The 27343-nt window shown below is 44.4% G+C and overlaps 1 protein-coding gene across 32 annotated transcripts in view; it reads left to right on the top strand.

Moving 5' to 3' along the window:
* The window catches only part of FOXP1 (forkhead box P1), a 370950-nt gene that overhangs the window by 302194 nt on the left and 41413 nt on the right, over positions 1-27343 (top strand). For all 32 annotated transcript variants that reach the window (XM_040568521.1, XM_040568515.1, XM_040568509.1 and 29 more), the window contains 2 exons: positions 5557-5761; positions 21646-21750. In XM_040568521.1, the coding sequence (XP_040424455.1) occupies positions 5557-5761; positions 21646-21750 (310 nt within the window). The remainder of the gene's footprint in view (positions 1-5556; positions 5762-21645; positions 21751-27343) is intronic.

Raw genomic sequence — 27343 nt, 5'->3', positions numbered from 1 at the left:
GGCAAATTGGGATTAACTCCATTTAATTTTAATGGTGTTATACTGGTGTTATTGACAATTAGATCCTCCTACATCTTTATTCGGTCCCGCACTCTGCAGGAAGTTACTGATTTGCTGAAATCCCTGCTTTATTGTTTTTTAAAGATACTGATATGTTGAAAGCGATAGCTACTTAAATCACAATACTTTTGGCAGTAATCACAACCTGGGCATTTTTGTTCTTTCTTTTCCTTCTTGGCTTAATACATACATTTTTTTCAACTGGGTTTCTGTACAACCTCTAGGACATTTTAACAGACTTGTCTGAGCTCCTGTCTGTTGTGATTAAAGCAGGTAGTTCAAAGTTGGCATGGCTCAGGGAGGACCAGGTCTTTCAACTAAGATGCTGGTGTTTCTGAATAGTCATACCTTTTCCTTCCCTTTGCCCCCTAATACATTTAAACACACACCTCAACAACTGGAGTCAGCTCAGCTTGAAATGATTTGGGCTCTTCAAAGCAGCCTTGGGGCTGCTACTGGTTGCTAAACCATATAATGAATTTACATTCAGCTTTGTTTGGTTAAATGGGGTGGGGGGTGAAATTGCTTCTGCTCTTCACCCTCCCTTTTTATGTGTGTGTAGCTGCAAAAAGGAAAGCGAGGTGCCTGGTGAGCATTAACTGGTGTGGACAGAGGGAGACGAAGCTGGGGAGTAGAGTCTGCTCTGCCAAGTGGCTGCATGGTTTATTCAGGCTCGTTTTTCATTTTTGCAAGACCCGCAAAGGTGTTGGAGCAACCTCCAGTTGGAGGGTGACATTCACACTTCCCTCTGCAGTACTGGGTTTAGCTTTCCTGCGTCCCAGAACCGGACTGCTGACGTTAGACTTGTCCTGATGCGGGAAGGTGGGTGGCAGGGAGCTGCAGGATCAGGCCCAGGGGTGGCTTGTCGGTCCCCATCAGCATGCCGAGTGATGGCGAGAAGGCATGAGATGAGCTCGGGAAAAAGGGCATGTAGACTAGTGGTGCCATGTATACTTGCAGAATGTTGTAACGCGCGTTAATTACGCTTCGGATTTATTGTTGGAAACATCACAAGCCGTTCCCACGTGCCCACTGGACTCAAGCTTCAACCTTTCTAATTTTTCCCACAGCTCCTATACTATTAAGTTTGCTCAGTGAGGTTCATTGTGCAGTACATCAGTTAAGCTGTCCAAAGGAGGGCAATTGGGCAGTGACAAGACACGCTCATGTGTAATGTGAAAGAAATGAATGTGGTGATGCATGAAGTGTAATCTGTGCAGTAACACATCGGAGACACCAGTAGGTAATTCAGGAGTCGTGGCATTGATTGATACGGCTAGCGGCTTAGTGCCACTATTAGTCCTCGCCACGTTGGGAAGAAGCCTATTTAAAACCGAAGGGGTGCCAGAGAGAGCCCAAACACAAACAGGAGGGTCCCGAGGCTGCGCTGGGCAGGGAGATGAGCCTCGAGCAGCGGGGGACGAGGCTGGCTGGGGGCGGAGGGGAGCCCGAGAATTCAGGCAGGCTGCGATCCAGCACGATTTTTTTTTATCAGAGAGACGATGGCTTAAAACTGATGTCATTACGAGGTTTAAATCAACTTTCTGCTTGCTTGAACATGGTCACCTGGGTATGGAGGTACAAGGACACAAAGAGGTTGAGCAACTCTGTTTGTCTTTGAGCCAGTGATACCTGGGGTTGGGAAATTGAGTTCCGTGAGCGGTAATCTGTCAACTGTCCCCACAACATACATTTTTTAAACCTGTGCCTACATTTTCTTTCATAATGAAGGGGACTAGTTGTCCTGAAAAATGCAATGAGGAGCCAGGGCTATAGTTTAAAATAATTGGTAATGGACACTTCTTATTTAAGAAAAAAAAAATTACATATATCATGCTCTTTTGTTTTCAGAACAGTTGGCAAGAGTGAGACAAATACTGTCAGTGTGCATATAAAAAGAAAAATCCAGCCCCCTAGTTAATGTAGCTATGAATTTGGTTAAGAGCATTTTGCTTTTTATTCTTAAGTACCTATAATAGCAATAAATGTTTCTAAGGAGAGAATGCTACTTCGTAAGTGGGGTTTTGTTATGTTTTTAGAACTAATACATTGTTCAAAGCTGTATTTTAGTTTCAGTGCTCGCCTATTGTCTTACACAAAATAGCACATCCTTTAGTGTTATATTTGTGTAATCTGTGCTGTTTTGTATTTAGACACATCTATAATCTAGATTTTACATCTGTACATAGTAGCAATTTAAAAATAAACCACATTTCAGCAGTGTTCGGAGCTGTGAGAGCTAGATCTTTAGGAGCTGTAAAATGAAACTGCAAATCACACTTCAGATCACTAGTGAGTGAAAATAATAGGACTGAGACATGAAGGTGCCTGATTGCTCCCGTAGATCTGGCAGTTTCAGGTCTAAATCCCCTTATTTGTACGTACGAAGTTGCGGCACAAGCAGTAGTGAGCTCGGGTAATTGCACTGCAGTTCTGGGAATCGGACTGAAAATTTACCTCTCGCTATTAAAATGAAACTGTTAAATGGTAAATTACATAATTTATTGCGAGTGTTCATGAATCTATTCGACTTACTTTTACCATTTGTTCTATTATTTTATTTAACCATTTTGCCAGATGAGTAATGAGCATACCTTTCAGCTGCCCAATTTGACAGGCTAGTTAGGAATACTCTTCAGAATTATTCTGAAAGAACGACATTTGGGGAAGGAGGAGGGAGGCTTTTTTTTAGTATATAATTTTATTTTTTAATAATCAAATGATGTCAGCGATGCCTTCGTTTTTTGAACGATGGATTGTGTGCAGGCACATATGACATCACAGCTAACTCTTCTCTAATGGCATTCAGCCTGAAATCCTTCTTATATTCTCCATCATTTTTTCCCCCGAAATGGGTGTTTTGTATTTCTCTTCCAATACGTGCTCTAGTTCTCTTTTGTGCTAATAAGAGTTACACTCGTATAGGAAGTTAGAATAACCCCCTTGACTTTTAGAGGATCTACGGAGAGATATGAATATATATTATTCATATCACAGTATATAATACTGAATATATCTATTTTATCAGCTGTATAAGTCTGCAGGCTGCAGATGAAGTATCCAGAAGTGACCGGGAGGGGAAGGAAAGGGGAAAGGAGAAGTGGGGACGGAGAAAGGAGAGCGGGCGCAACCCCTTCTCCAATTAAAAACTGACTCGTCCAGATAGGGGCTGGTAGGAGGGGGGGAAGGCACTTATTCTTTCCCTATTTGCTTATTCTCAAAAATAAAAATAGGTGTCGACTCATACGGTCTCCTATCAATATGTTATCATCAACAGACAAGTCTATTCACTATTGTTTCCATTGAGTAAACAGTGGTGTAAGGGTCAGCCGCGCTCGCAGGTAATTGTTAGTGCGCAGACAGTGCTGTCAAGCGTGTTAGCTAAAAATACATCCCACACTGTCACTTCACAAGGTGTTTGAAAATAATAGCCCAGATACAGCAAAACAGGACATAGGCTTGTGTACTGACCTTTTTCTTTGTTTAATTTGCTCAGAGGTTTAATTTCAGGGGACAAGTAATAATTGAATATGTCTAATAACTAAATGCTCATTTGGGACAAAATCCATCAAAATATAATTGGCATTTGGTTCTTATGAAAGGAAAATGACGTGGCTTTAGAGGAATGGATGTGTCCTAAGAATATCTGATCACTTAATGTATAAATTGAAGCCTCTTTTATAATATATATTAATTGCAGATACTTAAGGTTTTGAGCATTTTTTAGTAGTGAACCGTTACCGGAGACCAACTGTTTTTGTTAATGCTACTCTCAGAAAGGCGGGGAAGGTTATTGGTCTGTCGTGCAATAATTTACTCCTCTTTGATATGCAAACGATCCACGGTGAATATAAAAAAATCCTATCAGACTCATTTCACAGTTCTTAACCACTTAGATTCTCTGGAGTCTATCGCCTCATTAGACCAGTGCTCTCCAAAGCTAGCATAATTAAAATCTTTAACAGTTTAGCAAAGTAAAGATGTTTGGCTGATCACGTTGAGATGATTATCTATCCATTGTATTCTAAATGACAAAAATAAATTAAATTTAGACCTTGGCATTTTTTATTATGTGTTTCAAATGAATATAATGCATACTGCCTTTTTTTTTTTTATTTCAATACCTTAGGTTTGGTGAGATACGTGGCTGTTTGAGCTGCTGCTGTATACTCAGAAAATGGCAGGTTTCCTTAGGATAGCTCCAGTGCCAGGACACGCTGAAACAATGAACAGTCATCCAAATGGTCTCGAAGCACAGTGATGAGAAACCTCTTTAAAAACACACAGACACTGCCTTTTATTTTTTATTTTTTTCTAAATATTTAAGCGGTGCGTCTCTACTGCTCATTTTTTCCCATGGCCTTCTGAAAGAGCACTGAAATAGCCTTCAATTCGAGAACTTGACTTGTTTGATTGTGCCACAAACATAAGCTTTATCCAAAACCATGATCTCATTGTGAGCCCAAGCCACGCTGACGTGCATACCCCCCTGCTCCAGGCAGAAATACAGCCCACTGGAGTTTGCAAAGTTTTCACTCAGGCTATTTATTGAATGCTGCATGCATGTCCCAAGCCTGGTGTCCATTTTGGCATAATCAAAAAACAATTTTTTTTGATTTCTTGAAGCTTATTTTATGTTTTCATTTTACTTGTGAATGGCTCATTAGCATTGATCTAAGAAATGACAGTAATAATAGTGTTACTTGTATAGAAAGTTATACAGTTTTTCAGTAGACACATCCATCAATTAAGTGAGCAGTTCGAGAAACCGAAATTAATGAGAAAGATAGGTGTGTTAATGAAATAATCATAGTATAATCAATTTGACTGTTAAAATTTGAAAAGCATTTCAGGAAGACAATACGAATTCATAATTTATGTCTAAAAGTGATTAATAAAAACTGTATTTAATAACAAAGCTATTTGTCATCATTTAAAACTTAAGCACAAAATTAGTCATATTGTGGTTCGTGTTGTCATAATAATAAAGCTGAGTATTTTTTTTTCCCCCAGACCTTCCTTCCTTTTAAAAACAGGTTAGAATGTATTCATTTTCCTTAAAACAACAAAAAATAAGCTGAAATGAAACTTCTCCAGCTGACTGCAGAGCAGCCCTTGGCCGCCCTTGCTGTGAGCTCAGGGGATTTCTGCCTGAGGAGGGCCTGGGCCCTCTGGTCTAAAAATTACAGAAAGCAATAATAATTCATGTGCTGTTGGGTGGGGGTTGTGTGGCATGTCTCTCCTTCCCCCAGACCCCACATTTAGCCCTGGAGAGGTATCGCAGGTGCACACCAGAAAACGTGGCAGGAGACGTGCAGCGTTCAGGATTAGCCTTTAGTTATTTAAAATGAAATAAAATACATGCGTGTAAATGCACACACACACACACACAAAACTAACACTAGGCTTTGTTTACTGACTCTTTGATTTAATTACTGTTTGAAGACGGCCGAATTAGCTTTTAATTGATTTAATTATCCAATTTGTTTGTTTCAGGCATGATTCCAACAGAACTGCAGCAGCTCTGGAAGGAAGTGACAAGCTCGCACACAGCCGAGGAGGCAGCCAGCAACAACCACAGCAGCCTCGACCTGTCCACCACCTGCGTCTCTTCGTCCGCGCCGTCTAAGACCTCCTTAATAATAAACCCACACGCCTCAACTAATGGACAGCTATCGGTCCACACTCCTAAACGGGAGAGGTAGGTGCTGCTGGAGTTGCCATCCAGCCTCGTGCCTAAAATGAGGGCAGAATTGTTGGGAACGGTGGCCAACAGGCTTGGCCTCGATTTTGTCCTCCCCATCCTGCTCTGTCTGATTTTGGCGTGGTTGAATGGAGTTTCCACTGGGCAGAATACGCTCCTTTTGTTCAGATCTTTGTGGCTTGTTAATTGGATCAATGTGGGCACAATTAGCTAATTAAAAGCGCATTGGATAAGCGTATGGAGGAAAGCGTGAAGGGCGTAAGCTGGTTTTCTTTAGAGTTTTGCATCACTGGTGGTGGCACTCTCAATGTGCTTTGGGTTTGCAGACCAGAGGTGAGAAAAAATCGTTTGGTCACTACAGGCTGTTTAAGCAACATATCCCCTGCTTTTCTGCCAAATTTCAGCATCCCCTCTCATCTGAGACTCTTGCCTCTTTTTCTATGTATTCACCTGCTTTCACAAAGCAGGCTAGACTTGAGTTCACTAGGTTTCTCTAAAACAAAGTGATTTTTTTTAAAGCGCTGATAAAATTAGCTAACTGGTGTTGTTTGGCTTTTAAAAGTGTGAGTTAATTTATACTTGCTAGTCTCGCATTGTTAGAAGAAATGGCTTAAATCAGGGGTTGTCTGTTGATGTGCTTCTCAGCACGGGCTCCGCTTTATTCGCAAGGATGCTTTATTGCAGGTTTGTTTCTTTACACCCCCAGATTTCACTGAGGCGTGTCTAACAACATAACTTTTGCTCACAGTGAGATAGACGGGCTGGGGCCGCGGGCAGCAGCGGTGCCAGCGCTGCAGCAGAGGAGAGGGGTCTTGGGGAGCACGTGAGCATCCTCGGTGCGCTGGGAGCATCGTGCTTCTTTGCATTCAGGAGAGTCCCTTCACCCATCTAGAAAAGTTACATCAGACGCTAGTGAAAGCTGGGTTTTATGGAAACTGATGGCTTTGTCTTTCCATCCTCCTTTCATTCATTAGAAAGAGGATAATGGAATTTTTAAGCCATAGAGTTTGTATTTCTAGTGGCCTGAAAGTAGATTGATACAGAAGCTGTATAAATACCTCTTTTATCTTTCTAATATTAAGAAAACAGTGGTGGTGGGGACGGATAGATTTAAAAGAACACCATGCCCTGTGTTTGAAAGAACTGCTGTGTGCGTGAGGCATCATTTTCTATCCATGGCAAGGACGTGGCAGAACATTAGTGTACACGTTAATAATGTGTGCAAGTGTCAAGGACATGATTTTCATGAAGACTTAGATGGGATGCTAAAAACGAACCGATGCTTATGAAACAATCAAGTTCCCTTTTTGCTGCATATGGAGCTGAACGAGATGGGTTTATGACTTCCCAATAATTGTTTTATCTCTGTTTTTCTTAGTTTATAAAACAAAAACTCATGCAGTGAAATGGACACTGCATAGGCACACGTGCTGTCTGCTAATGGCAGTCTAGCCAAGAAACAATGTGCCATTGCTGCGTAGTTTGAAATGCGGAGGAAATACACGAGTCTATTCTGAAGTAAGAATTTTCTCATGTGTTCTGTGAAGTAGGACTGTAAATCTGTGTGTCTGAGCGCTGAGTGCTGTTGTGTAATTGTGGCCTGGAGGTAATAGGGATCTACAAACAAGGAGATACATATGTTTTTATTAGTAAAGTTCCAAATAAATTAATTAGGAAGGCATAAACATGCCACAGTATTGTTTGTGACTGAATGAGGTTGGAAGACTTAAAACCCTCCGTTGTTGAATTGATAGATGCATTGTTAAAGCTTGTCATTATACTTCACTTAGGTTTCTATTGAGTTCGCTTCAATATCAAAATACAAAAATAGTTGTATTTAGGAATACAAATAGGAGGGCTGCAGAGTTTGCTTTATCTTGCCTCTATTTGGTTCACTGAAGGTTTACGCCATCCATTTGCTGCAGTGATTGAATTACATCTTTATCCATAAGTAGAGCAGGAGACTACCGGCAGAAGAATGCCTACGGATGCACTTAAGGGTTTTGTTGCAGTCTCATCAGGCCCCGTGGTGCCTGCCTGCATTTCATATGACACAGAAGCTCCTCTTGTTCAGAGGCGTTGAGCTGGCTTCCTTTCTGAAGGGTATTTATCAATGGCCAGGGCTCTCGGGGTGGCGAGTGAGCAAGGAGAGAAGTGTGGATGTGCAGCAGCATCAGGTGTATGCCTGAAAGCCCCCAGGAGGTGAAATTTTAGCCCCGTTCCAAACAGAGCACAGGCACGGGCAGAGTTCTGGTTGCTTTTTGATGGCAGAGGCTAAGACTGGCAATAACGGTGGATCTGGCAGGAGCATGGCTTGGCTGGACGTGCGGGGAAATCTGTGCCTGTTCTTGAGCCCAGCTAGTTCAGCTGAGCTGCCAATGCAGCAGGGCTCGTGGAAATGGTCCCTAGCCTGCCATCAGGTCAGGTGGGGCTGTCGGGTTTGGGGTTGCCACTTCCCCTACCTCCTTCCTGATGAATGTGCAGACCTGAGGCGACTTGGCGCGTTTGTCACCCCGCGATGGGGAGGCTGCTACGCTGGGGTTGGGGCTCTCCTGAAGAGCACCCAGAACCTGTCCACTTGCCTGCAGCATTTGATGAGATGTGCGTGGTGCTGCTGCCCCGCGGCCGGGTGTTTAGCATGGGGTGGCTGTGTCCTGGCATCGTGCGGGGGTCTGCAGCGGGTGAGCGCGCCGACCGCATACGGGGTGCACGCTGTATGCAGAGTTGCCTGCTAGCTGGGGTCTGATACAACCAGGAGCTATTTATTTAGATTTAAACAACAATAAAAAGCACGTAGTAAAAGCTGTAAGTGTCCTAACAGTTAACCACAGCCACATCATAACGACTGCCCAGCAGCAATAAATAATCATATACAGGTAACATTAACTTTTAGGGTGTGCCGTAAAGCTGTTTCCCCCCCCTCCCTCTTGGGCTTTTGAGAAGGAGTGGGCTGCAGGAGGCAAGTTGGTTATGTGGGAGCTACTGTCATCGCTGTCATCACTGGCACATGGCGCTGGGATAGTTCAGGCCGTGTTTTATGGGGTTCCTGATCCCGCCGGTCAGCACGTGAGCCCCGTGAAGCAGGAGGCGCTCGGCTGGCTGCAGGCGCAGCAGAAGCACCTGTGTGGAAGTCGTCGGTGGGCGGCAGCTCAGCTGAACGTGCAGGGTAAAGGCACGTTTTCACTATAAAGAAGTTTCAAAATAGCAGGAGAAAGGCAGTCACTGGCTGCTCCGCGTGCCCACGCGTCGCCGTGCCGCGGGCCCAGTGCCACCGCTGCGCATGGAGAAAGAAGCTCTGGTGCTGTGCTGGGCGAGTTCTCCTGCACGGCACGGAGCCAAGGGCAGGCGGGTGGCCGGTGTCACCCTGGGACGTGGCCGTGCTTGAGGGCAGCAACGTGCCCTTGGAAGCAGGAGGCAGCCTCTGTTGTGGGCACGGGCCAGGGAGGATAGTGGTGCTGCGCTTGGTTTATACGTGCCCTGCGCACAGGGCTTTCATGGGAATGAAACAATTCCAGCTATAAATAATGGGTTAATGCTTTCATTCATTTGGGCTTTAAATGTATATTACATCCATGCTTTTGTCCCACATTTCGCCCCGTTCCTGTAAGTAGCAGCAGCAGTAGCTCTGGGGTTTGGTGCACAGCAATCTGTTAAGGAGATAAATAATCTGCTTTGGCATGACACTCCTACTCTCCTCTTTAATTTGTCTTACACAAGGAAAATTATAATTAAATCATTCAGGGTAAACCCTTGAGTGTAGAGAAGGAAAAAACACACTTTGGTAAAGATTGCCAATAGAGACCAACTTCCCTGTTGTGCCGTGCAGAGACATTTATCAATATTCAGCACTATTAAAGAGAGAACATTTCGTGTGATTTGTGAGGCGGATGCCAAAGCTCAAATCAAGGCTTGTTAAGATCCTTTCCCCATGCAATCATGGGCATTCAGCATCATTAGAATTCAGCACTGACTGTGTGTTTCATGCTTTGATTTTACTCAGACAATTTAATAATGTTTATTGTGCTGATTATATATATAAATTCACTCAATGCAATAAACATACCTCAGTCATCAGTACCCTAAGGGAAATATTTAGTTACAGATACTTGTATTCACTCAGGATAAGCGAAAGGGAGACCATCAACCAGCATGCAAACCTCTCATCATCGTATCAGCATTTGGGTTTCTTCAGTAGCGAGAGTTTCTCCTCCACCTCGGTAAATAAATAACTAAGGGCAGCCCGTTAAGTCCATCTGCTGTGCTTACAGATGTCAAGGGCAGGACCCGCTTCCATGTTGTTCCGCTGCATCTTCCTTGGGGCAAGCTTGGTTATTTTCATGGGAAGAGCAGAGGAACAGAGCCGAGGGATGTGCAGTCACTTGAGGTGACTGCTGACTCTGTAACCTGATGGGCCGCGGGCATCCTGAAACCTGCATGTGCAGGGATATTCCCCATGTGGGTAGGTTTTGCAGCAGAGGTGGCTCTGGCTGAACACGTGCCGGGAGGTTTGCAGGTGGTCTTGAGCTCGTGAGCCCTCCAGAAAGCCCCTTCCCCTACTGCGTTTGGTGTCTCAGGGCAGCCCTGGTTCACCTGTTGTTCCGTGTCTGGGCCGTTCCTGTGTTCACTGCAGGATGGAGGCTGTACCTACAGGAAGTGAGCCAGCAAAGGTGCAGGTCTGTTTGGGAAACATCTGTTTGTGAGGGGTAAGGGGAAGAAGAGTTGGAGGGAAGGACTGCATGTCCGGGAGACCTTTCTCCATCTTGCAGCAATCCCACATTTGTCTCCTGATGGCTTTGTGTCCCTTCCCGCCCTACTTACCTCCTGTCCTCCCACCTAAGCAAGCGGCCACCTCATAGGAAAGATAAATGAGATGAACGGGGGGGTTTTAAATGGCTGTTCCTTGCCAGTATCGCAGGAGGAAGGAGGCTGGAGAAGGCTCTGAAGGGGAGCGAGCGGAAGGGCCTGGCAGACCACTGATCTGCTGCTCCGGCTTAGTGCGCTGTGTTTTACTGTTGTTATCTGCCGTGCCAGCTGATCCTCCCATCAAAATCCCAGGGCCCTTAGACAAGGGCATTAGGATTCAGCACAATTAAGAATTACAGATTTCGGTCCATTATTAATGCTCGGGGTGAAACACTTCAGCCCGCAGTCCATATGCTCCCTGGGCCTGATCCTCCCCTGGCCGGTAGCTCCATGGGGTCCCCGGCCCTCGCTCGGCGCTGGTGCCAGCAGCACTGCTCAGCCGTGGCTCCTCCCAGCTGCTCCTCGCGGTTTTCTGAGCTCCTTGCACTTCACCATCAGCAGAGTTTCCTTTGGTTTGGTTTCCTCAAATCCAGCCCCCGGTAAGCAATGGGTGTTCCCACCGTGCTGCTTCCCCGACGGGGCTCGGCCGCTGCGCGGGATGTGGGTGCAAACCCCACCAGGACCCCTACCAGCACCTGAGCAGCTCGTGGGGCTGGCTGGGGGCACCAAGTGACTCCCCGTGGTGGCTGTGTTCCTTCCCGACGTGCTCAGTGCTGGGGCTGTCGCGGCAGCCCCCACACCCTGGCTGTACAGCTCGCAGCATCCGACCCGATCCTGCCGGAGCCGGCGAAATCGCCACCGTCGCTCTCCCCGTCTGAGTCACTGCTCGGGGTAATGGGGCTTTGAAAAGTACCGGCCGTGACTCAGACCTGGAGTTGCTGTTCCTCAGTTTGAAACCTCAGCAGGCACTTGTTGTTGTTACCGGTATCCGAATTTGGGGCGTAGCACCCCGTGCTGCCTGCCCCCTCCGTCCTTCTTTCCGAGGAGCCTCCCGTCGGTCGCACAGACCATTTGCTCCCGGTCCGTCCGGGCGTCCTTTGATCACGTTACGGCTTTCAGAGAACTGCTTTGCTAAACCCTAGAAAGTTGTTTCTGGTTTGTTTTTTGTTGTTGTTTCCCCCCCCAGCAGAAGATGCTGAGTTAGCCCGTCCATAGGCACTCGGTGCAGCGTGCGGCCCTGGGCTGGGCGAGGCTGTTGTGTCCGACGCTGCGCAGCCCCGGGACCTGCCCTGCCACCAGGGAGCTCCCCAACACAAAGGGCTCGTTGGTTCCTGGTCACGTGTAGTAACGATCACTTGTACAACTCCAAACACTAAGCTAATGTATCAAAAAGCACTTAAAATAGATCGGGTGAGCCTTGGCAGACACAGAACAGAACTTCTCCAAATTTTAGCATATGTATTGTTTTATTCCTCCATCTGGCCGACAGATCATTGTTTGATATCTGAGTGCTTTGCATATCTCCTCCCTTTTCTTGCAACTGAGATACTTACACGTGCGTTTAATACAGCTTAATGCTATTTTTACATAGCAGAGAAATAGCTGATGGCTTTCTGTTAATTGCATGCACTTTGCAGTTAAACTTTTACAAAAACATTCCTGTCTAAATACTTGAAGTCCAATGAAAATTTGTCCTCTTCTTTTATTAGAGGTGTTTATGTAGCGGTCTTAAAAAGTGACCTGGTTTTGTTTTACTGCACTGTGGATTCCTGTTTTTTTTTTTTTTTTTTTTTTTTTTTTGGATTTCCTCCTGTGTGCAAGTTGTCCTTCCTCAGCATTTGTTCGGGAGACCTGACTGTCCTAAAGAGCCGAGCAGGGAGCTAATGAAGAGCTGCACCATTTTTTTATCATACATCCCTCAGCCCGAGAATGGAAAAGAAACACCCTTGAAAATGCCATAAAAGCGGAGGAGAAGTTAGGTGATTTTTGTGTGACTATTTTCTCTGCTGTTCAATAAAAACGAAGCCGTTAGTCTGACAGCTGTTATATCATGTTATATCGCACTGCTAAGATATTGAGTAGCATTTAAAGTAGAACGCCACCATTAAGCTTTATAAACTTTATCCATTTCACTATGGTTTAATGGAAAAAAACGAGTTTTTCAATAAAATGACATCATTTTTCCCAGGTTGTAACGTTCACTTTACAACTGTTTTTCTTTAATTCAATTTATTTTACTTTTCTTTTTCTTGGCATCCTTTTTTTTTCTTGCAGTTCGAGAGGGGGGAGATCTCCCTTTGTAGAGCAGCTGGGTCCTGCTCAGAGCCCTTCTCCCTCCTCCCTCGACGTCTCGCGCTGAGCTGGGCTCTGCTTTTGTCGGGCTGAGAGGTTGGTGCTGGGGACTTGTGCTCTACCTGCTGCACTCGCAGGAAAATTGTGCGGAGCAGTGTGTGCAATGCCGGCAGGTACTTGCCATATCGCTGGTGCTTTCAGGGGACGTGGGGCTCTAATTTCTCCCCATGCTCGGGAAAAGCACGTGTGTATTCGATGGTGCATTCTTCTCATTAACACCACGGTGTAAGCCCGGGCAATGCGCGTTGCAGCTCGTCAGTTTGGGCCGCGGGAATAAAGACGATAACCGCTCCTTTGGGAAGCGGTCTCGGGAACCGAGCAACGGATCCGCTGGCCAGAGAATTCTTCTGACTGTAATTTTCCTTTTTGTGCGAACTCAAAAATAACATCGTGATGGGCCCTTAAATACCACTTCATACACAGAGCACAATTTCCACAGCACAGGTGGTGCTAATATAGGACAGTCCCCCAGGCACTTGTCGCCAGGAGTTGTACAGCTTGTTCAGTGTCTGCATCCATATGGCAATCTGTCCCATTCATAGAAAGACATTGTAGCTGTGCCTGTGGGTGCTGTGGTCAATGTAGTGTAAAAAGTAGATTTTTAACTCTCGGCAACCTATGTTCTGCTGTTTGTTTTATTGGAGAATCCAATTTATAACGTGGGGGGGGAAAAATCAGCTCGGAGCGGATTCCAGAACAATCTCTCTGGCTGCAGTTTGTGTTTGTTCTTGGAGCGCCTGGTTAATCAGCAGGTGCACCAGCCCCGCTCCCAGCCCCGCTCTAATGAACAGTTTACAGGAAGTCTTGCTCGGAAGAAACATTTTCGTCCTTGTTTATACTGCGAATTAACTCCGAAGTTGCAAAGCTGTAAACGATGGTAGCTGGCCGCCTGCGTCACGCAACTCCTCCTTCCCTCTTTATCTTCTCCTTTCTTTCTTTTTGGGTGGTGAGGTGACGTGGCAAAGCCTCCCTGGCTGTGCAGTGACGAGGAGGACGCCGGGTCCCCCGGTGCCACCCATGCACTGCTGCTGCCACCGGGGTGCCCCAAGGAAGGGCACAGCACAGCAAAGGGGCCCTCGCAGAGGGGGGCCGGAGCTGTGGCGGGGCGCAGCGGTTCGAGGATAAACAAGTGAGCGTGATTTATGGCTGCTCTGGTAGCTATCGTCCCGCTGCCAAATGTTGTTCTGCTTTAGCGTGACTATTTGTTATGCCTTTCAGTAAACACAAACAAATAGACGCCTAGCACCTGCAGCAGCATCTGATATTTACACTACCTGTATGATTCAGCGCTCTTCCCTGGGGAAACAGGCTGGTGTCCTCTAGATTTTAGTGCTTTTTTAAACCAGCATCCTTTGGAGGGAAAGCAAGCGGCGGGGAGAATTCAGCAGTTTAACCGTGATTCTCCCTTAGAGTAACTATTTATCACAATTATTTTTATGACCGTTTTCCCAAACGGCGCTTTCTTTAGCTGCCGCAGGACCGTGGCGGTGCAGGCACGCCGCGCGGACTGTCACTGCCTATGTGATGTGACAGTCACCTTCTGTGCTGCCTTTGGTGTGCCTGTGGGACAGGGGTGGGAAATACCGAAGTGAATAATCCATGCTAATCATATCTGTTGACATCTCACCGGTTTGTATAGGGGTGAAAGATTCGCCTCGGCTCTAAAGGTAGCAGAACATAATTGTGTTGTTTAGCAAGAACAGATCTTGCTTCTCGGGGTTTTCTTTTGCTGTAAATTTAAGTGTAACAACAGAATATAAATTGCAGTGAAATAAGGTTGGCAAACAGGATCTTTTTACAAAGTATGTACGTATGGCTGTAATTTTACACCTCGATCTCAGTGAAGTTCAAGGTCTAATCCTGTGTTTTTTAATCTTGCGCGTGTTCTTAAAAGCGTTGCTGAATCGGGGCCAAAGCCTTGCTGTTGCCCCTTCCCTCTGCCCTGCAAATGGGTCGTATAGGAAGGATGGGGTTGCTGGGCATGAAAGTATAGGAAAAAAAACATCCAAGCACGCCAGAAAGTGGTACGATCACGTTTTTTTCCTAATTAAACTAAGATACTGAATCAATCCCTTTTCATCTGAATAATTAGGAGACAGTTCAGAGAGGAATAAAATGAGATTTAGCAAGGATAAGTAGAAAGCAGCCCAGATAGGAACTAAAAATTCCAAACTGCCTTCTCAAACCGCCACGTCAGCCGCTCCGCATCGATTGTGTGGGAAAGGACTGAGGCATGATCGGGGTTGAGCAATGAAGGTGGGACGTTCTGTGCCGTGTCTCAGTTAAACAGATGAGTGCAGTCATGGGTGGTGTAAACACGCGTCTCGCATCCGAGTCGGTCCTTTTTCCTGGTCCCCATTATGCAGAACCAGTTAAACCACAATTAGAGCGCGATGTACAATTGGCCACTCTCTTGCAGAAAGGATAAAGAGAAGCTGGAGCAAATCTAGAGGAGAGCAGCTAGGGTGATAAAGGAGTTGGAGGGAATAGGCTATGAAGACAGATTAAAGGGAATTAAAGATCTACACCCTGGAAAAATAGAGGCTCTAGGAGGATGTGATTATGGTATGTAAGTACATGAAGTGATGCTACAAAGAGGAAGAGGGAAAAAATTGTTCTCATTAGTTAGCAATGCTGGAATTTAAAATCCAGTGTTTCAGATCATGTGCGTCTGGGTATATTTGATGTACTTTTCACTACAGTACTGAGGCACAAGGTTGAAATAAAAAAATACGAGTTTTAAATAGTACAGAAACTCGTTAATGCTAAATTCAAGTGCAGGAATGGAATTTCCACCTGATAAGTGATGGATTCAGTGCTGTGGGTTTTCTCTCATTTTTTTCATTTTTTTTTTCAATGGGCATTTCTTTTAAATAGTCTAGCAATGGACTCGATTCCTCCAAGGAGGTGATGTAGGGCAGTGGCTGTCGGGGCCCCGTGGCAGTTCTGCTGCGGGGTGGGAAGCGGGGCTGCCACTGGAAGAAGTACGAAGTACATTTAGAGTGCTGGAGGGTCATAATGTTGATTAATAATCCAAACCATCCGTTCACAGATTAAAACCAGAAGATGATGTGTTTAATTATCCAGTCTGGTTATACTCTCGCAGTGTGCTGTGGGGATGGGGGTGGAGGAGCAGGGGAATGCGAGCCAGATTTTGTCCTAGTCTTGCTGCAAATGCTCCGGCGCTCCCCTTGCACCAGGCGTGCAGGGAGCGGTGCCGCGGTCGCGTAAGGGCGTAGGGCAGGGGTTGACAGTGCTCTGCTGCTCTTGTGTTACAACGGCAGTGCTGTGGCTTTGGATTTTTTTTTCTACACAAGTATACAAGTTGGTGCGCTCCGATTAGAAGAGAGGATTTCAGCCTGTAGGCTGCAGTTTTAACCTGATTTGTCTTAAATTGGTGTAGTCATTTAAAATGTAATATACTACTCCTGTTACTTCCAATAGGGCTTGATGTAAAACATGAGCTTCTTTTAGCTCTCGCTCTGGATGGACTAAAGCAGTGAGGAAGGGGAGAAAGGCAGCCCTACAAAGCAGCCAGAAACCTGCATGCCAGCTCTCGGTAGAGCTGCCGCTGGCCACGCACGTCAAATGTCACCTCTCCCGAAGGCCCACGGCCCTCTGCGAAGCTTTACCTAGCGGTGGAGAGGCATTTACTGTGCTCAGACAACTCTCTCTTCACATTAAATACGTGCTTTCTGGGCAGTTACTGGGGCTGGGGTGGAGGCATGAATATTTAGCCAGGCTGAGTATGTGGATTTAATGCTCTTCTTGATATATATATTTTTCTGAATCACAATTTAGAAAGGAAGGGGGTGCTAAGCCACACTGGTATTAATTCGAAGGGATTTGTACTGGTGCAGCTTCACTGCCAAACGTATCTTTATTCACTTGCTTCTGTCTTTAAGACAGAAACTTGCATTCGAGCACGGGTGTTTGCTTGTTGTTGGTGACTTTGGAATTGGTTAGTACAAGGATTTAATCGTTACAGCTTCCATTTTGATTTAAAATTAATACAACAAGCATTTCTGACTCAGAGGATTTTGACATTTTTCACCAGATTTATTCCTCCTGTGCCTTTTGGTGGGGTTTAGGGCTCCCCGGGCAGTCACAAGTGCAGGAGACAGTCTCGGTTCCCAGTGGTGTCTCACCCCCTCCTGTACAGGACGGAAATCAGCAATGGTGGCGTTTCGTGGCTGTGCCGCCCGCCTCGGCCCGAGGCATTGCGTTGTGCGAGGCTGAGCCCCGTGCTCCCACCCAGGCTTTGCACCACCGTCGCTTTCGCGGCACCTGGCAAAGATGAAGTCACTTCCCGTTGCCCCTGAAAAGTAAAAATAATAATTAAAAAAAGGCAATTCTGCAGTTCTGTGGGCGCTCGGCTCGGACCTCTTCCAAGAGGAAAGCAGGAGATGTGGTATTGATTTTTTCAGTGTGCAGGTGGCTCAGGCATGTTCTCTGCACTGTTAAAACGTGAGCAGATGCTTCATAACTATAATAGAAAATAAGGATGCTTCTCGACATCCCTGACTTCCCCCAGTGTTTTGGCAAAGATCGTTGGCCCAAGCAGATGTGGAAGAGAGACAGTGGAATATGAACTATGTCAGTGTCATGAATATTTAAAATATGGTCCGCTGTGTGGCAGAAGTACTATTTATTACTGAGGCTTCTGCTTGCTTGGCTTTTACATCCAACCATGACTTTCTTGCCAGTGTTTCTAAGCATGGTACCCAGTTTCACCTGGTTAACAAGTATGGAAGAAGTGAACCACACAGCAGGGGTGGCTTTCGTGCTGGTGTTTTGGTCACTGCTTTCACTCGTACCCACTGTGCTCCTGTCTCTAGTTTGGGTAAATGCTACTTGGTTTCTTCATCTGGGCTTAGCTGCCTGTGGCTTCTCTACCTGCAAGTCCCCAGTGATGCCGCAGCCCAGCAGATGCATGCCAAAAGTCCTCTGGGCGAAACTGTGCAGGTGGCGGCTCTGACGGCAGCCCCTGTTGGGGTGGGTGGTGGTTCTCTTCCGGAGCCCCCGGAGCTCCCTGGGGTGACGAAGGCAGCGCTGCAGCCCCCTGTGCTCCATACACACAGCTCCCGGAGCCCTGGAAGCACCTGGCCCTTGGCCCCGGCCCCGTGGAGCTGCCTTTCCGGAAGGCAGGCTGCAGGCAGCAAGAGCTAAGTGGACACTTACGCAGTTTGCAGCTTCCCACATGGATTTCGTTACTTTGCCGTATGTCATGAATAAGCTGACTTGCACAAGAAATTTTACTTGCCAGAGGGTTATTTGTTGTGCTTTGATGTAATAATGCTGCACTGTTGCGTTATTTGGAATTAATTCTATTGTATGTTAAGCGTTTTGTATGCAAATAGCTTACAAGGAAGATAAAAAAGACGTAGTCTTGATTTTGCATCGTGTGTTCCTTCGTCGTATTGTTATAAAATCACTTCCACTTAACTGCTGTTGCATCACCAGTACCCAACCAGGAATATGCATTCCTGGGAAGGAGAGGGTGACAGAAACAAACACCTACTCTAATGTGTCATTAGAAGTCAAACAGACCAAAAACTTGCTTCTGCTTGCCAATGCTCGGATCTTCTGCGAGTCTGTCTCTGCAGTGCGACCAAGGATGCATCCGGATGATAGAAACTGTGCCTGCATGCAGACACAATATCATCGAGCAATTAAAAAATATACATTCGTATTGTGCCCGGAGAACTGTTTGTTTATGTACTGGATTAAAATCTTCATTTTCCACCTCTGTTTGCTTAAACAAAGTGAGTACTTAGATCGGTTAAAGGAAAACAGAGTTCCCCATTCATTTCCACTGGCTGTGTATCTTTTGTGCGTTACATCCGTTTCTGCATAAACCGCCCTTTGTTTTGTTTCGAGGTGCTTCTTAAGGCTGCACCAGCGAACAAGTGGCAATCTATAACATCTCCAGAAGTGGGATGGATGAAATAGCAGTAATCTGATAGTGACACATAAAGGTCACCGAAACGCACGACTGAAAAGCCCCGGAGCGGGATCGCAGTAACCGGCTTCGGAAAGGCACTGCCTACGGAGGGTGCCTGCGTTTTTCTTTACATACCGAGGGCTTTTTTTCTCTTTGAAGTATCTATTTTTGGTAGGTTTAAGTAGTTGCTCTGCTCTGTCACATGGCAGTGGAAGCTGTACGTAGGTGTTAAGTATATTACGCTTAGCGTCTTGTTAGCAGAAACGACCTTTTAAGTTCCTGTTTACGGTCAGCACCGGTCTCCCTGGCTATTGACAGCACTAGCCTTCGACACGCTGAGTGCGGTGTACAGTTGATACTCTCTTGGTCATTCAGTCATTTTCTTTGGACACAATACCCAGGGTATCATGTCCTACATAGTTAGTCTTGTCTTGTGCAAGATCCCTGGAAAGAAAGGAGATTTGCACTTGGATTTAAAAAATAAATACAAATCTCGGTAGGACTCTTTCCGTTGACTTGGCCATGGCCTTTAGGCTCTCGCGGAGAAACTTTAAAAAGCCCTGCTGGGGGTTTAAGCCATGTGACTGCTGTTGATATTATAATGAGATTTACAGTGCTTAAACCCCACAGGAGACCGACTCCTTACTTGGTGTCACATGGCGTTTCTGCACTCATCTTGGGATATGGGTAACACTCGCTGCGTAAATTAATAGGCTACAATTTTTTGGGTTCTGCCAAACAGACTGAAATCATAACTCTCATATATAGTCTTCGTGGACTTTAATGGAGTGTTAACATGAAAGCCTACTTCCTCACACTTTGCTTTATTCAGATATAGAAGCAGATGACAAAACCCATTATTTTCCAAATTACTCTTTTCCGATGTGTATGGAGGGCATTTGACCATATGCATGTCTAACTTGAGTGGACAGTGTGTCTTCAGCCGTCCTCCCTCTTTTTCAACTGAGGAAACGTGTGCTGTAGTCATTTTCTAATTTCCTTGCAAGGAATGCATTGGTCCCTTAGTTCTTTTCAAAAACTCAACAGATAGAGCCTCTCCCCATTTGCATGTTTTAAAATCTGATTAAGTGAAATATTCCCTTATAGAGAAAACCTTTGCAAGTCTTCCCACCTACGGTGTTTTTTTTTCTTTTGTTTTTTTTTGAAATAAGCTAGCTGATGCATATATTTATGCTTGAAGAACTATTTGGAAACTGTCAAAAATATTTTAATGAAATCATGAATTCATTTCACGTGCATCTCATAAAACCTTTTCCAGACAGATCTGTACCTCTTTGCTTCGAGAGGAATTAAAAAAAATTAAAAATCCTTTAGTTATTTTCAGATTATTGTTGGGCCCAAACACAGAAGTAGCGGAGTCTGGGCAGCAATTTCTCAGGCAACTTCCTTGCATTTGAGTTAACACTTCGAGTGTTTTCTACAGCGCTTCTGCTATCCAGTGCATGAGAAATAATAAGAACAAAATTTTGTTACAGTACGCAGGCAGATAATATTACAGAACAAGAATAAACGGCATTTCCACATGTGTATAAACATAAAATGGCAGAAAGTAGGTGTTTATCCATAACGTTACCTGTAATCCAGGATAAAATAAGTCATAAAAGCCACACCTAGATGCTGGTATGTGTTCATATCCTTTGTGTATGTTTGAAGTTCATAATATGGCACAGGCACGCTGTAGCAAAAAGATTTGCTGTGAAAAATAGATATGTGTGTAAGCATAAAATAGAGATTTCAATATTATTTTGACATTTTATGTTTAAAGTCATCTACGGTTATGGAAAATGTTGCAAAAATAATTCCTTTACTTAAGAAGTTTCCATGCAGAAGTTGAATAAAGAAGATATTTTAGAATATGGTTCATCAGTTAGTGCAACAGATACATTTCCCTGAGCACCACATGGCCTGGATCAAAGCATCTCATGACTTGGATCAGTGCAGCCAAATCATTACGTATTGATTGGAATCCCGCTGAAGGATTAACCCCTTAGTGTTCATACGAATTTCTTCTTTAACCCTGCTTTCAGTAGTCAGAAAGCTCTGTGACGTTGCTGCCAAATCTTAGCAAGGTTAACAGCCCCCACTAACCCCTCGTGCTGTGGAGTCCTTTGATTACATGGTTCCTTTTTTATGATGGGTTTCACATTTGAAAGTATGGGTGAATCTGTTTTACTGGGATGTAAGAAGGCTGTACTTGTGCAAAGAAACAGCCTGCAAGAGGAGAGAAATAAAACTGGGGGTGGGGGGGAAGCAATAAGAAACAAAAATGAACAAACAAACAAACAAAAAAAAAAACACAAAAAAAAAGAAACACCCACCCCATTAAGTAGATAATGTGATGGGAAAAAGCCAAGGCTGCAAACATGGTGCTTTTCTTCTTTCTATAGTGGTGTGGAACACCTTGGGTCTAGCTCCATTGTGTGATAAGAATATATCTCTTTATGGAGATGACTTTTCTTCCCAATGAAGTTGAATTGTAAATATGCAATGTTCATAAATTTCTCAGCAAAATATCAAGCAGGATATTAAGCAGGTCTGTCAAATGATTTCTCCCCCGTCCATGTTAATTTAACTTCTTTACAAAGCTTTTAATTAATGAATGAAATGTAGGAGGATAGCTAAGTAAGAATGACATGTTTCACTCTGCAAATGGTATTTAATTCTGCATGAAAAACCCATGCACAGCGTCAGGTGGGTACCGTGAGATGTTAGGGATGTTTCAGGATCTGTTGTTTGCTGCTCTTTGGAGTCTTTGTGAAGAGTAATTGGTGCGGTACATTCAGTTACAACACTTTCTCTCTTTTCTCTTTCTCTCCTCCAGTTTATCCCACGAGGAGCACTCACACAGCCATCCGCTCTATGGACACGGTGTATGCAAATGGCCAGGCTGTGAAGCAGTATGTGAAGACTTCCAGTCGTTTCTAAAGTAAGAATGTTTTCTTGGCACTTGCATTGTACAGAAAGCATGCCCTGAAATTTTGTGTGCTGTCACTCACCCACGGGCCTGATGCAAAGCCCATTGAAGTCAACTGAGAGCTCCCTTTCACTTCAGTGGCTTTTGGATCAGGCTCAAGAACGTTTTAACAGGGGATAGTAAATTAGCCCCACGGGGAAAGTATGGTCTTGCTCAGTGTATTACTATAAAATAGATTGTTTGCAATTCTGCAGCCTTTTTTTTTATTTATTTAAATAATTTTTAAGTTGCAGTATTGATAACGTAAACAATGCAACCTCGATTTAACCTTGATTTCAGTTTAATTTAGAAATTTAGTCTTAAATTAACTCTGTAATAGAACAGAGAATTGCAGAGCATCACGTGAAATTTAATTTATGTCAAATAAGTAACTAATGAACAAAGTCTACGCTACTAAAAATAAACTATAATTATATTAATTGGGCCCCTGCAGTTTGCTGCAGACCTTTCCTTGCTGCCAAAGAACACAGTTTTACACGTTGCATAAACAGTGCATTATGGACTAGTATGTGGTAATGCGTGCATCCCAATGCAGGGAAGGACCAGCAGAGCTCTAATAACTTACACATGGCTGTTCCACAGCTAAATCATCAGCCTCACCCCTCCAAGCTGGAGCAAAAACTGTTCCTACCACAAAAGAGTTTTCTGTCTGGGTAGATCACCAGGTACACGCATTTTTGGTGCATCCATGTTCTTGAATGTTTGTGTGCTGATCTCTCTGAAATGATTATGGCTTATTCGATTGTTAGATCTCAAAAGACCAACTGGCCAGGCAATGCTTAAGATTTAAATGCACAAAGGGACAAATTCTCCCATTTACAATGGTGATCTCATGTAGTTAGTCCACATAAGTACATGGAATTCATCAGTGTGGATAAGTAGAATTGGTCCCTAAACGTCCAGCTGTATCTTTTGTGTCTGGGGCAGTTCCTGGATTTTTATGTGAGGGAGGGAAAGGTGATAGCAAGGGGAGGATGTTTGTTAGGTGATGAGGTGCAGATAGGTTTTTGCTCTCAGAACAGTGGGCAAGTTTTGCTTCCACTGGCAAAACCCTCCTGAATTCAGTGGGAGTAGCACTGGTCCTAATATAAACATATATTGTAAGTCAGGAATGGTACAGTAATGAAAAGGTTCTCATTACAAGAGGATTACAAAATAAGAAGGTGCTAGTCATAAATTTCCATGAAGGGTGGCTTCGTTTCTTTTAATTCATCCTGTTGTTCACTTAAGTGAAATAAATGCTAATCTCTCCATACTTGCCAGCTCATTCATATTCATATGCCATACCATAGCGTTTAGACCTTTAAAACAATTCTATTTTTTATTGCAGTTATCACAAGGGAAAGGTCCTGTGGTAGCCTTAGATACTGGAGTAACGTGTGTAGTCACATAAGGTCAGATGGTGCCACGTTTGCTTGATGTGGTAGTCCTCTGTTCCAGGCAGATCTTGTGGTTTTAGGAGGGTTTGTTACAGAGCAGTGCACAGCTTGACGTGACCATGTGTAGAAAATACAGCCCTCGAGTCACAATATGAACGGAGACGAGATGGGTTTTCGGTGATGATTTGGAGAAGTTTCAGTGGCTAGACCCAGTTCACCCGGAGGAGGTGCTGGGAGCCATCAGTGGGTGGAAAGAACCTGAAATCCATTACAGGCCAGGCTGGGCTTTAACCGGTCATCAGCAGGAAGCGGCTCGGTCTGCTCACAGCTCCAACTATTCTGGTTCTTTTATCACTCACCTTTTCAAGGTAGCGATCTTTTTTTCTCCATCGAACCCTTTCAGCAGAAGCCCATTGGCTCATGGAAATTTTCTCATTATCCAAATTCTACGATGTCCAGACAAAGTCCTATTGTTCGGAGTGATGCTTAACCCAGAGTGAATGCAGAAACGAGTGTCCCGAAGCAGCAGATTGACACTGTTAAGAAGTGAGCATTTCTTCATAAAATTATGCTGTAGCCTTCCAAGTCTCCTGTGGAGCATCTGTCCTTAAATTATATTGCCATTTATCAAAATTCATTAGGCAGTGAAAAGATAACAGGTAGATGCTTGAAGTTTCTTTCTGGTACTCATGTGATCTGCAAGGCTCTTTCGACAGGCCCCTCAAGAGAAAAGCTCTTGTTTACAAGTGAAATACAGCCTGTGTATCCATTGAGCATTGCTTAATTTCACTTAGCTCGGTAAAAAGGCCTGTTAGAAAAGCAAAGAGAAGTTATATGCGGAATGAAAGCCCTGTATGCCAATAAAATGATTCTACAGTTAAGGGAGAAAAAAGGACTCACAGGTCTAAAACATGGTTCATTTCTTTTCCTCCCGAGGAAGAAATATCATAACTGTTGGTAAATCAAAAACAGAGATTTGACACTCCTCTGTGATCGTTCTGTAGTGTTTGTTCCCAAGGTGAGGTACACCACAGGGCCCTTGATTTCAAAGATAAATACTGTACAAATAACGATCCTAGTTGTCTTTCACTCACAGCCAACAGGAGGATGCTTATCAGAACCAGCAGATACTCGGGCTATTGTACGCATTTATTTCCCTATTTCTTTTAGAAATAAGTTGCAGTTTTTGTGTTTTTTTTTTTAATATAACAGCCACTGGTTATCATGTGATGTGGCATCAGTTAGAGGTAACCGATAGCAGTGGGGGCTGCTGCTAAGCCTAATGAAACAGGAGCACCCCACATGGTCCCCAGTGCTGCCCAAGCCTAAAAACAAAAACACGTCCAGTCCCACTGCTGTGACCCGGTGGCCTTCTGCCAAGCTGCAGGGAACAAGGTGGTGGCTGGAGGGGGCACACGTGTCTCGTGTCTTAACTAGCGCCCGCGTCGCAGTCGGCAGCGAAAGAAGCAATTAGTAGCACAGAGCGACTTTCCTTCAGAATTGACTATATCCTTGATTTCATTTGCATGTGTTTAAAGACCGTTGCAGAGAGAAATATGCCCCTATACGACAAATTGTTTAGGAAATCACTACTGGAGGGAGGCTGGTTTATTCAGCAAGGTATCTAGGCATCCAGGGCAGAAATTGAAGGAGGAGATCGAATATGGTTTTATTTTCCCTTTTATCTTTTTCGTTGTTGTTGTTTGATTGTGGTTTAGATGCGTTTAATCATGGCTGTACCATTTTAAAAACAAATATATCCTTTAAATGAGAGATGCAGACCTTTGGAGAGATCCCGCAATCCCGTAGTACAGTGATGCTAGTAATCTGCTTCATGTGCATTTAACTTTGATGAAATGAAGGAGAGTTTATGTGAAAGAAACTACTAAGTGCACTCTGTAATGTTTTCACAAGTGTTTTTATCATGGTAACATCTTGTTTACTTTAGTTGCCTGCCTAAAACTACTTGGAACATGTTAAGAAAACATTTCGAGAAGGCTTCTACAAAGAGGCTTTTGTTTAGCAGCAACTGTGAGACTGCTCAGCTCACAAAGGTGTTAACTTTCAACCCCTTAAGCACTTCCACATGAAATTCCAGCAACTATGTTTGTGGTTTTGGAAAAACAAAGTGTATATTAAAGAAACCAGGTATATGCTAATACACGTTGAGTAGGCCGGAAATCGTAAATTGTTTCAAACGCATTAATTGCTATCATTTGCATGTCGGAATGCCCTGCGTCCAGCTCATCTGCAGTGTGCAGGGCAGGGACCTTTGGTGGAGCAGGGACCTTTCGAGGACGGGGAGCGGGCGCGGGGCAGAGGCCAGAGGCCGTGCTGCGGCCTTCCCCGCACCGCAACCTCCGGCCTCCCTGACAGGAGGCCTGCGGGGCCGCCGCTGCCCCGCGTCCACACAGGGACGAAAGCGGTCACTTGATTTTGGAGACCGCCACCTCCTTGGAGCTGCTCTTCGGGTTTCAGTGCTACAGTTTCTTTTACAACATCCTTATTAACCTTTCTGACATTGTGCGGAAGTTCAAGACCTCTCCAGGCGCTGCAGGAGGAGGCCGGGTGGCCCAAATCCCACAGTGCCCTCTAGTGACACCTGCCGCGTCGGTAGGAAAAGTTTCCGAAAAGGAGCCCAAAGACAAACAGCCCTGCGCCTCACCCCCCCTCCCGAGCGGGTGCAAAGCTAGCAAGCCTGAACCAACTCGTGCAATTTCGCTTTTATACGCGTACAGAAAGATTTTCACTCCCCTGGTTAGCATTCTGCTGCGACCAGAGAGGATCTGAACTGCCTGCCTGCGCTGTGCGGTGCGATATTTTTGCACGCCGGGTGTACACACCGAGGCACATTGTCTTGCGTTATTGCATTTTATACTTTAAGGTGCTCTTAGTTTATGTTTCACATTATAATTTCCGGTGTGTAATCAGAAAGCATTACTTAAGAGATGAGGATCATCTTTGTTTCATACTTTTATTGACACTGTCTACCATATTACTGCTATGTCTAAATGGTAAAATTTATTATTAGCAATAGTGTCACAAAAGTCTGAGACAGCGATTTTCCTTTCAATAAAAGTAGTTAAAAACCTTTTAGAAAATCCATAATTTTGATTGCTGGTACTTCATAAATGTATAACTGGTACTTTTTAGCTGTCTCTTTAGGGAAAAATGAGTTTTATCACCTGCAGTACCTGGGTTAATGAAATTGTGTGTTGGAATTTAGCCAGAATGAAAGATGAGATCATTCGGTGGCACTAATATTGGCAACAGGTCTCATAAAAAGGTTTGACTCTTTTCAGAGAAGTATTGTTAGTCCCCCCCGTCCCCCCCTTTTTTTTTTGTGAGGATGGAGAGATTCGAGGTACTTGTCATTTTTGTAGTTTCTGTGGTTCTTAGATTTTCATCTGTGGTAATATCCCAAACCCAGTGACCTAAAAGCTTCCAGCAAGGCCAAGAGAAACACAACAGTGTCCATCAGTGCCTAGTAAAGGAATTTACTTGCTTCAGATTTCAGCTCCGGTTCCTGTTTCAGCCCTTTAAAAATCATGACTCTCAGCTCAAATTTGAAATAATGCTGCTTCTTTCTCATGGTCCTCTGTGTTTGATTGTTTGTGGATATTAGCTGTCCAGGAAATCCCATACTTACAGATATAAATCCAAAATGATCTTGTTTTTCCGCAGCCAGCCCAGGATGTATTAGACAGTTATGATGATTTGTTAATTTTTGTGACCTGTATTTATTTTATGTGTGCCGTATGCTTTCAAAGAGGGAATCAGCTGTCGAAATAGGCTACTTTTGTCAAAAGGGAGGCCCTTGACTCTTTCCTTTTAAGCCTTTGCTTTCTTTACTTTTGGAGAATTCTGTGTGTGCACCTCCATATGGTGGTAAACAAGGGCTGCATTGTGCCCTGACATATAAGCTTAAACCCAACCCTGTTATTGAAGAATCTTTTGAGATGTGTGAGCTGGGATTCTTGAAGGGCTGTCAGGCTTGGGTGTCGGTTTGAAATGTGCCTTGAATGTATAACTCTGTTTTCATTTTAATAGTGCAATATTTTTTTTTCTAATGTAATATTAATCGTCACCCATTTGTAGTGAAATTTTTTCCTCGTGTCTGATGGAAAATAATTAGATTGTGTATTAAGTGAGAGAAGGTTAAAAAG

The sequence above is a fragment of the Cygnus olor genome, chromosome 10, assembly GCF_009769625.2.
Source record: "Cygnus olor isolate bCygOlo1 chromosome 10, bCygOlo1.pri.v2, whole genome shotgun sequence".
NCBI lineage: Eukaryota > Metazoa > Chordata > Aves > Anseriformes > Anatidae > Cygnus > Cygnus olor.
Note: the sequence above shows the minus strand (reverse complement) of the source record. Positions and strands in the feature narration are given on the sequence as shown.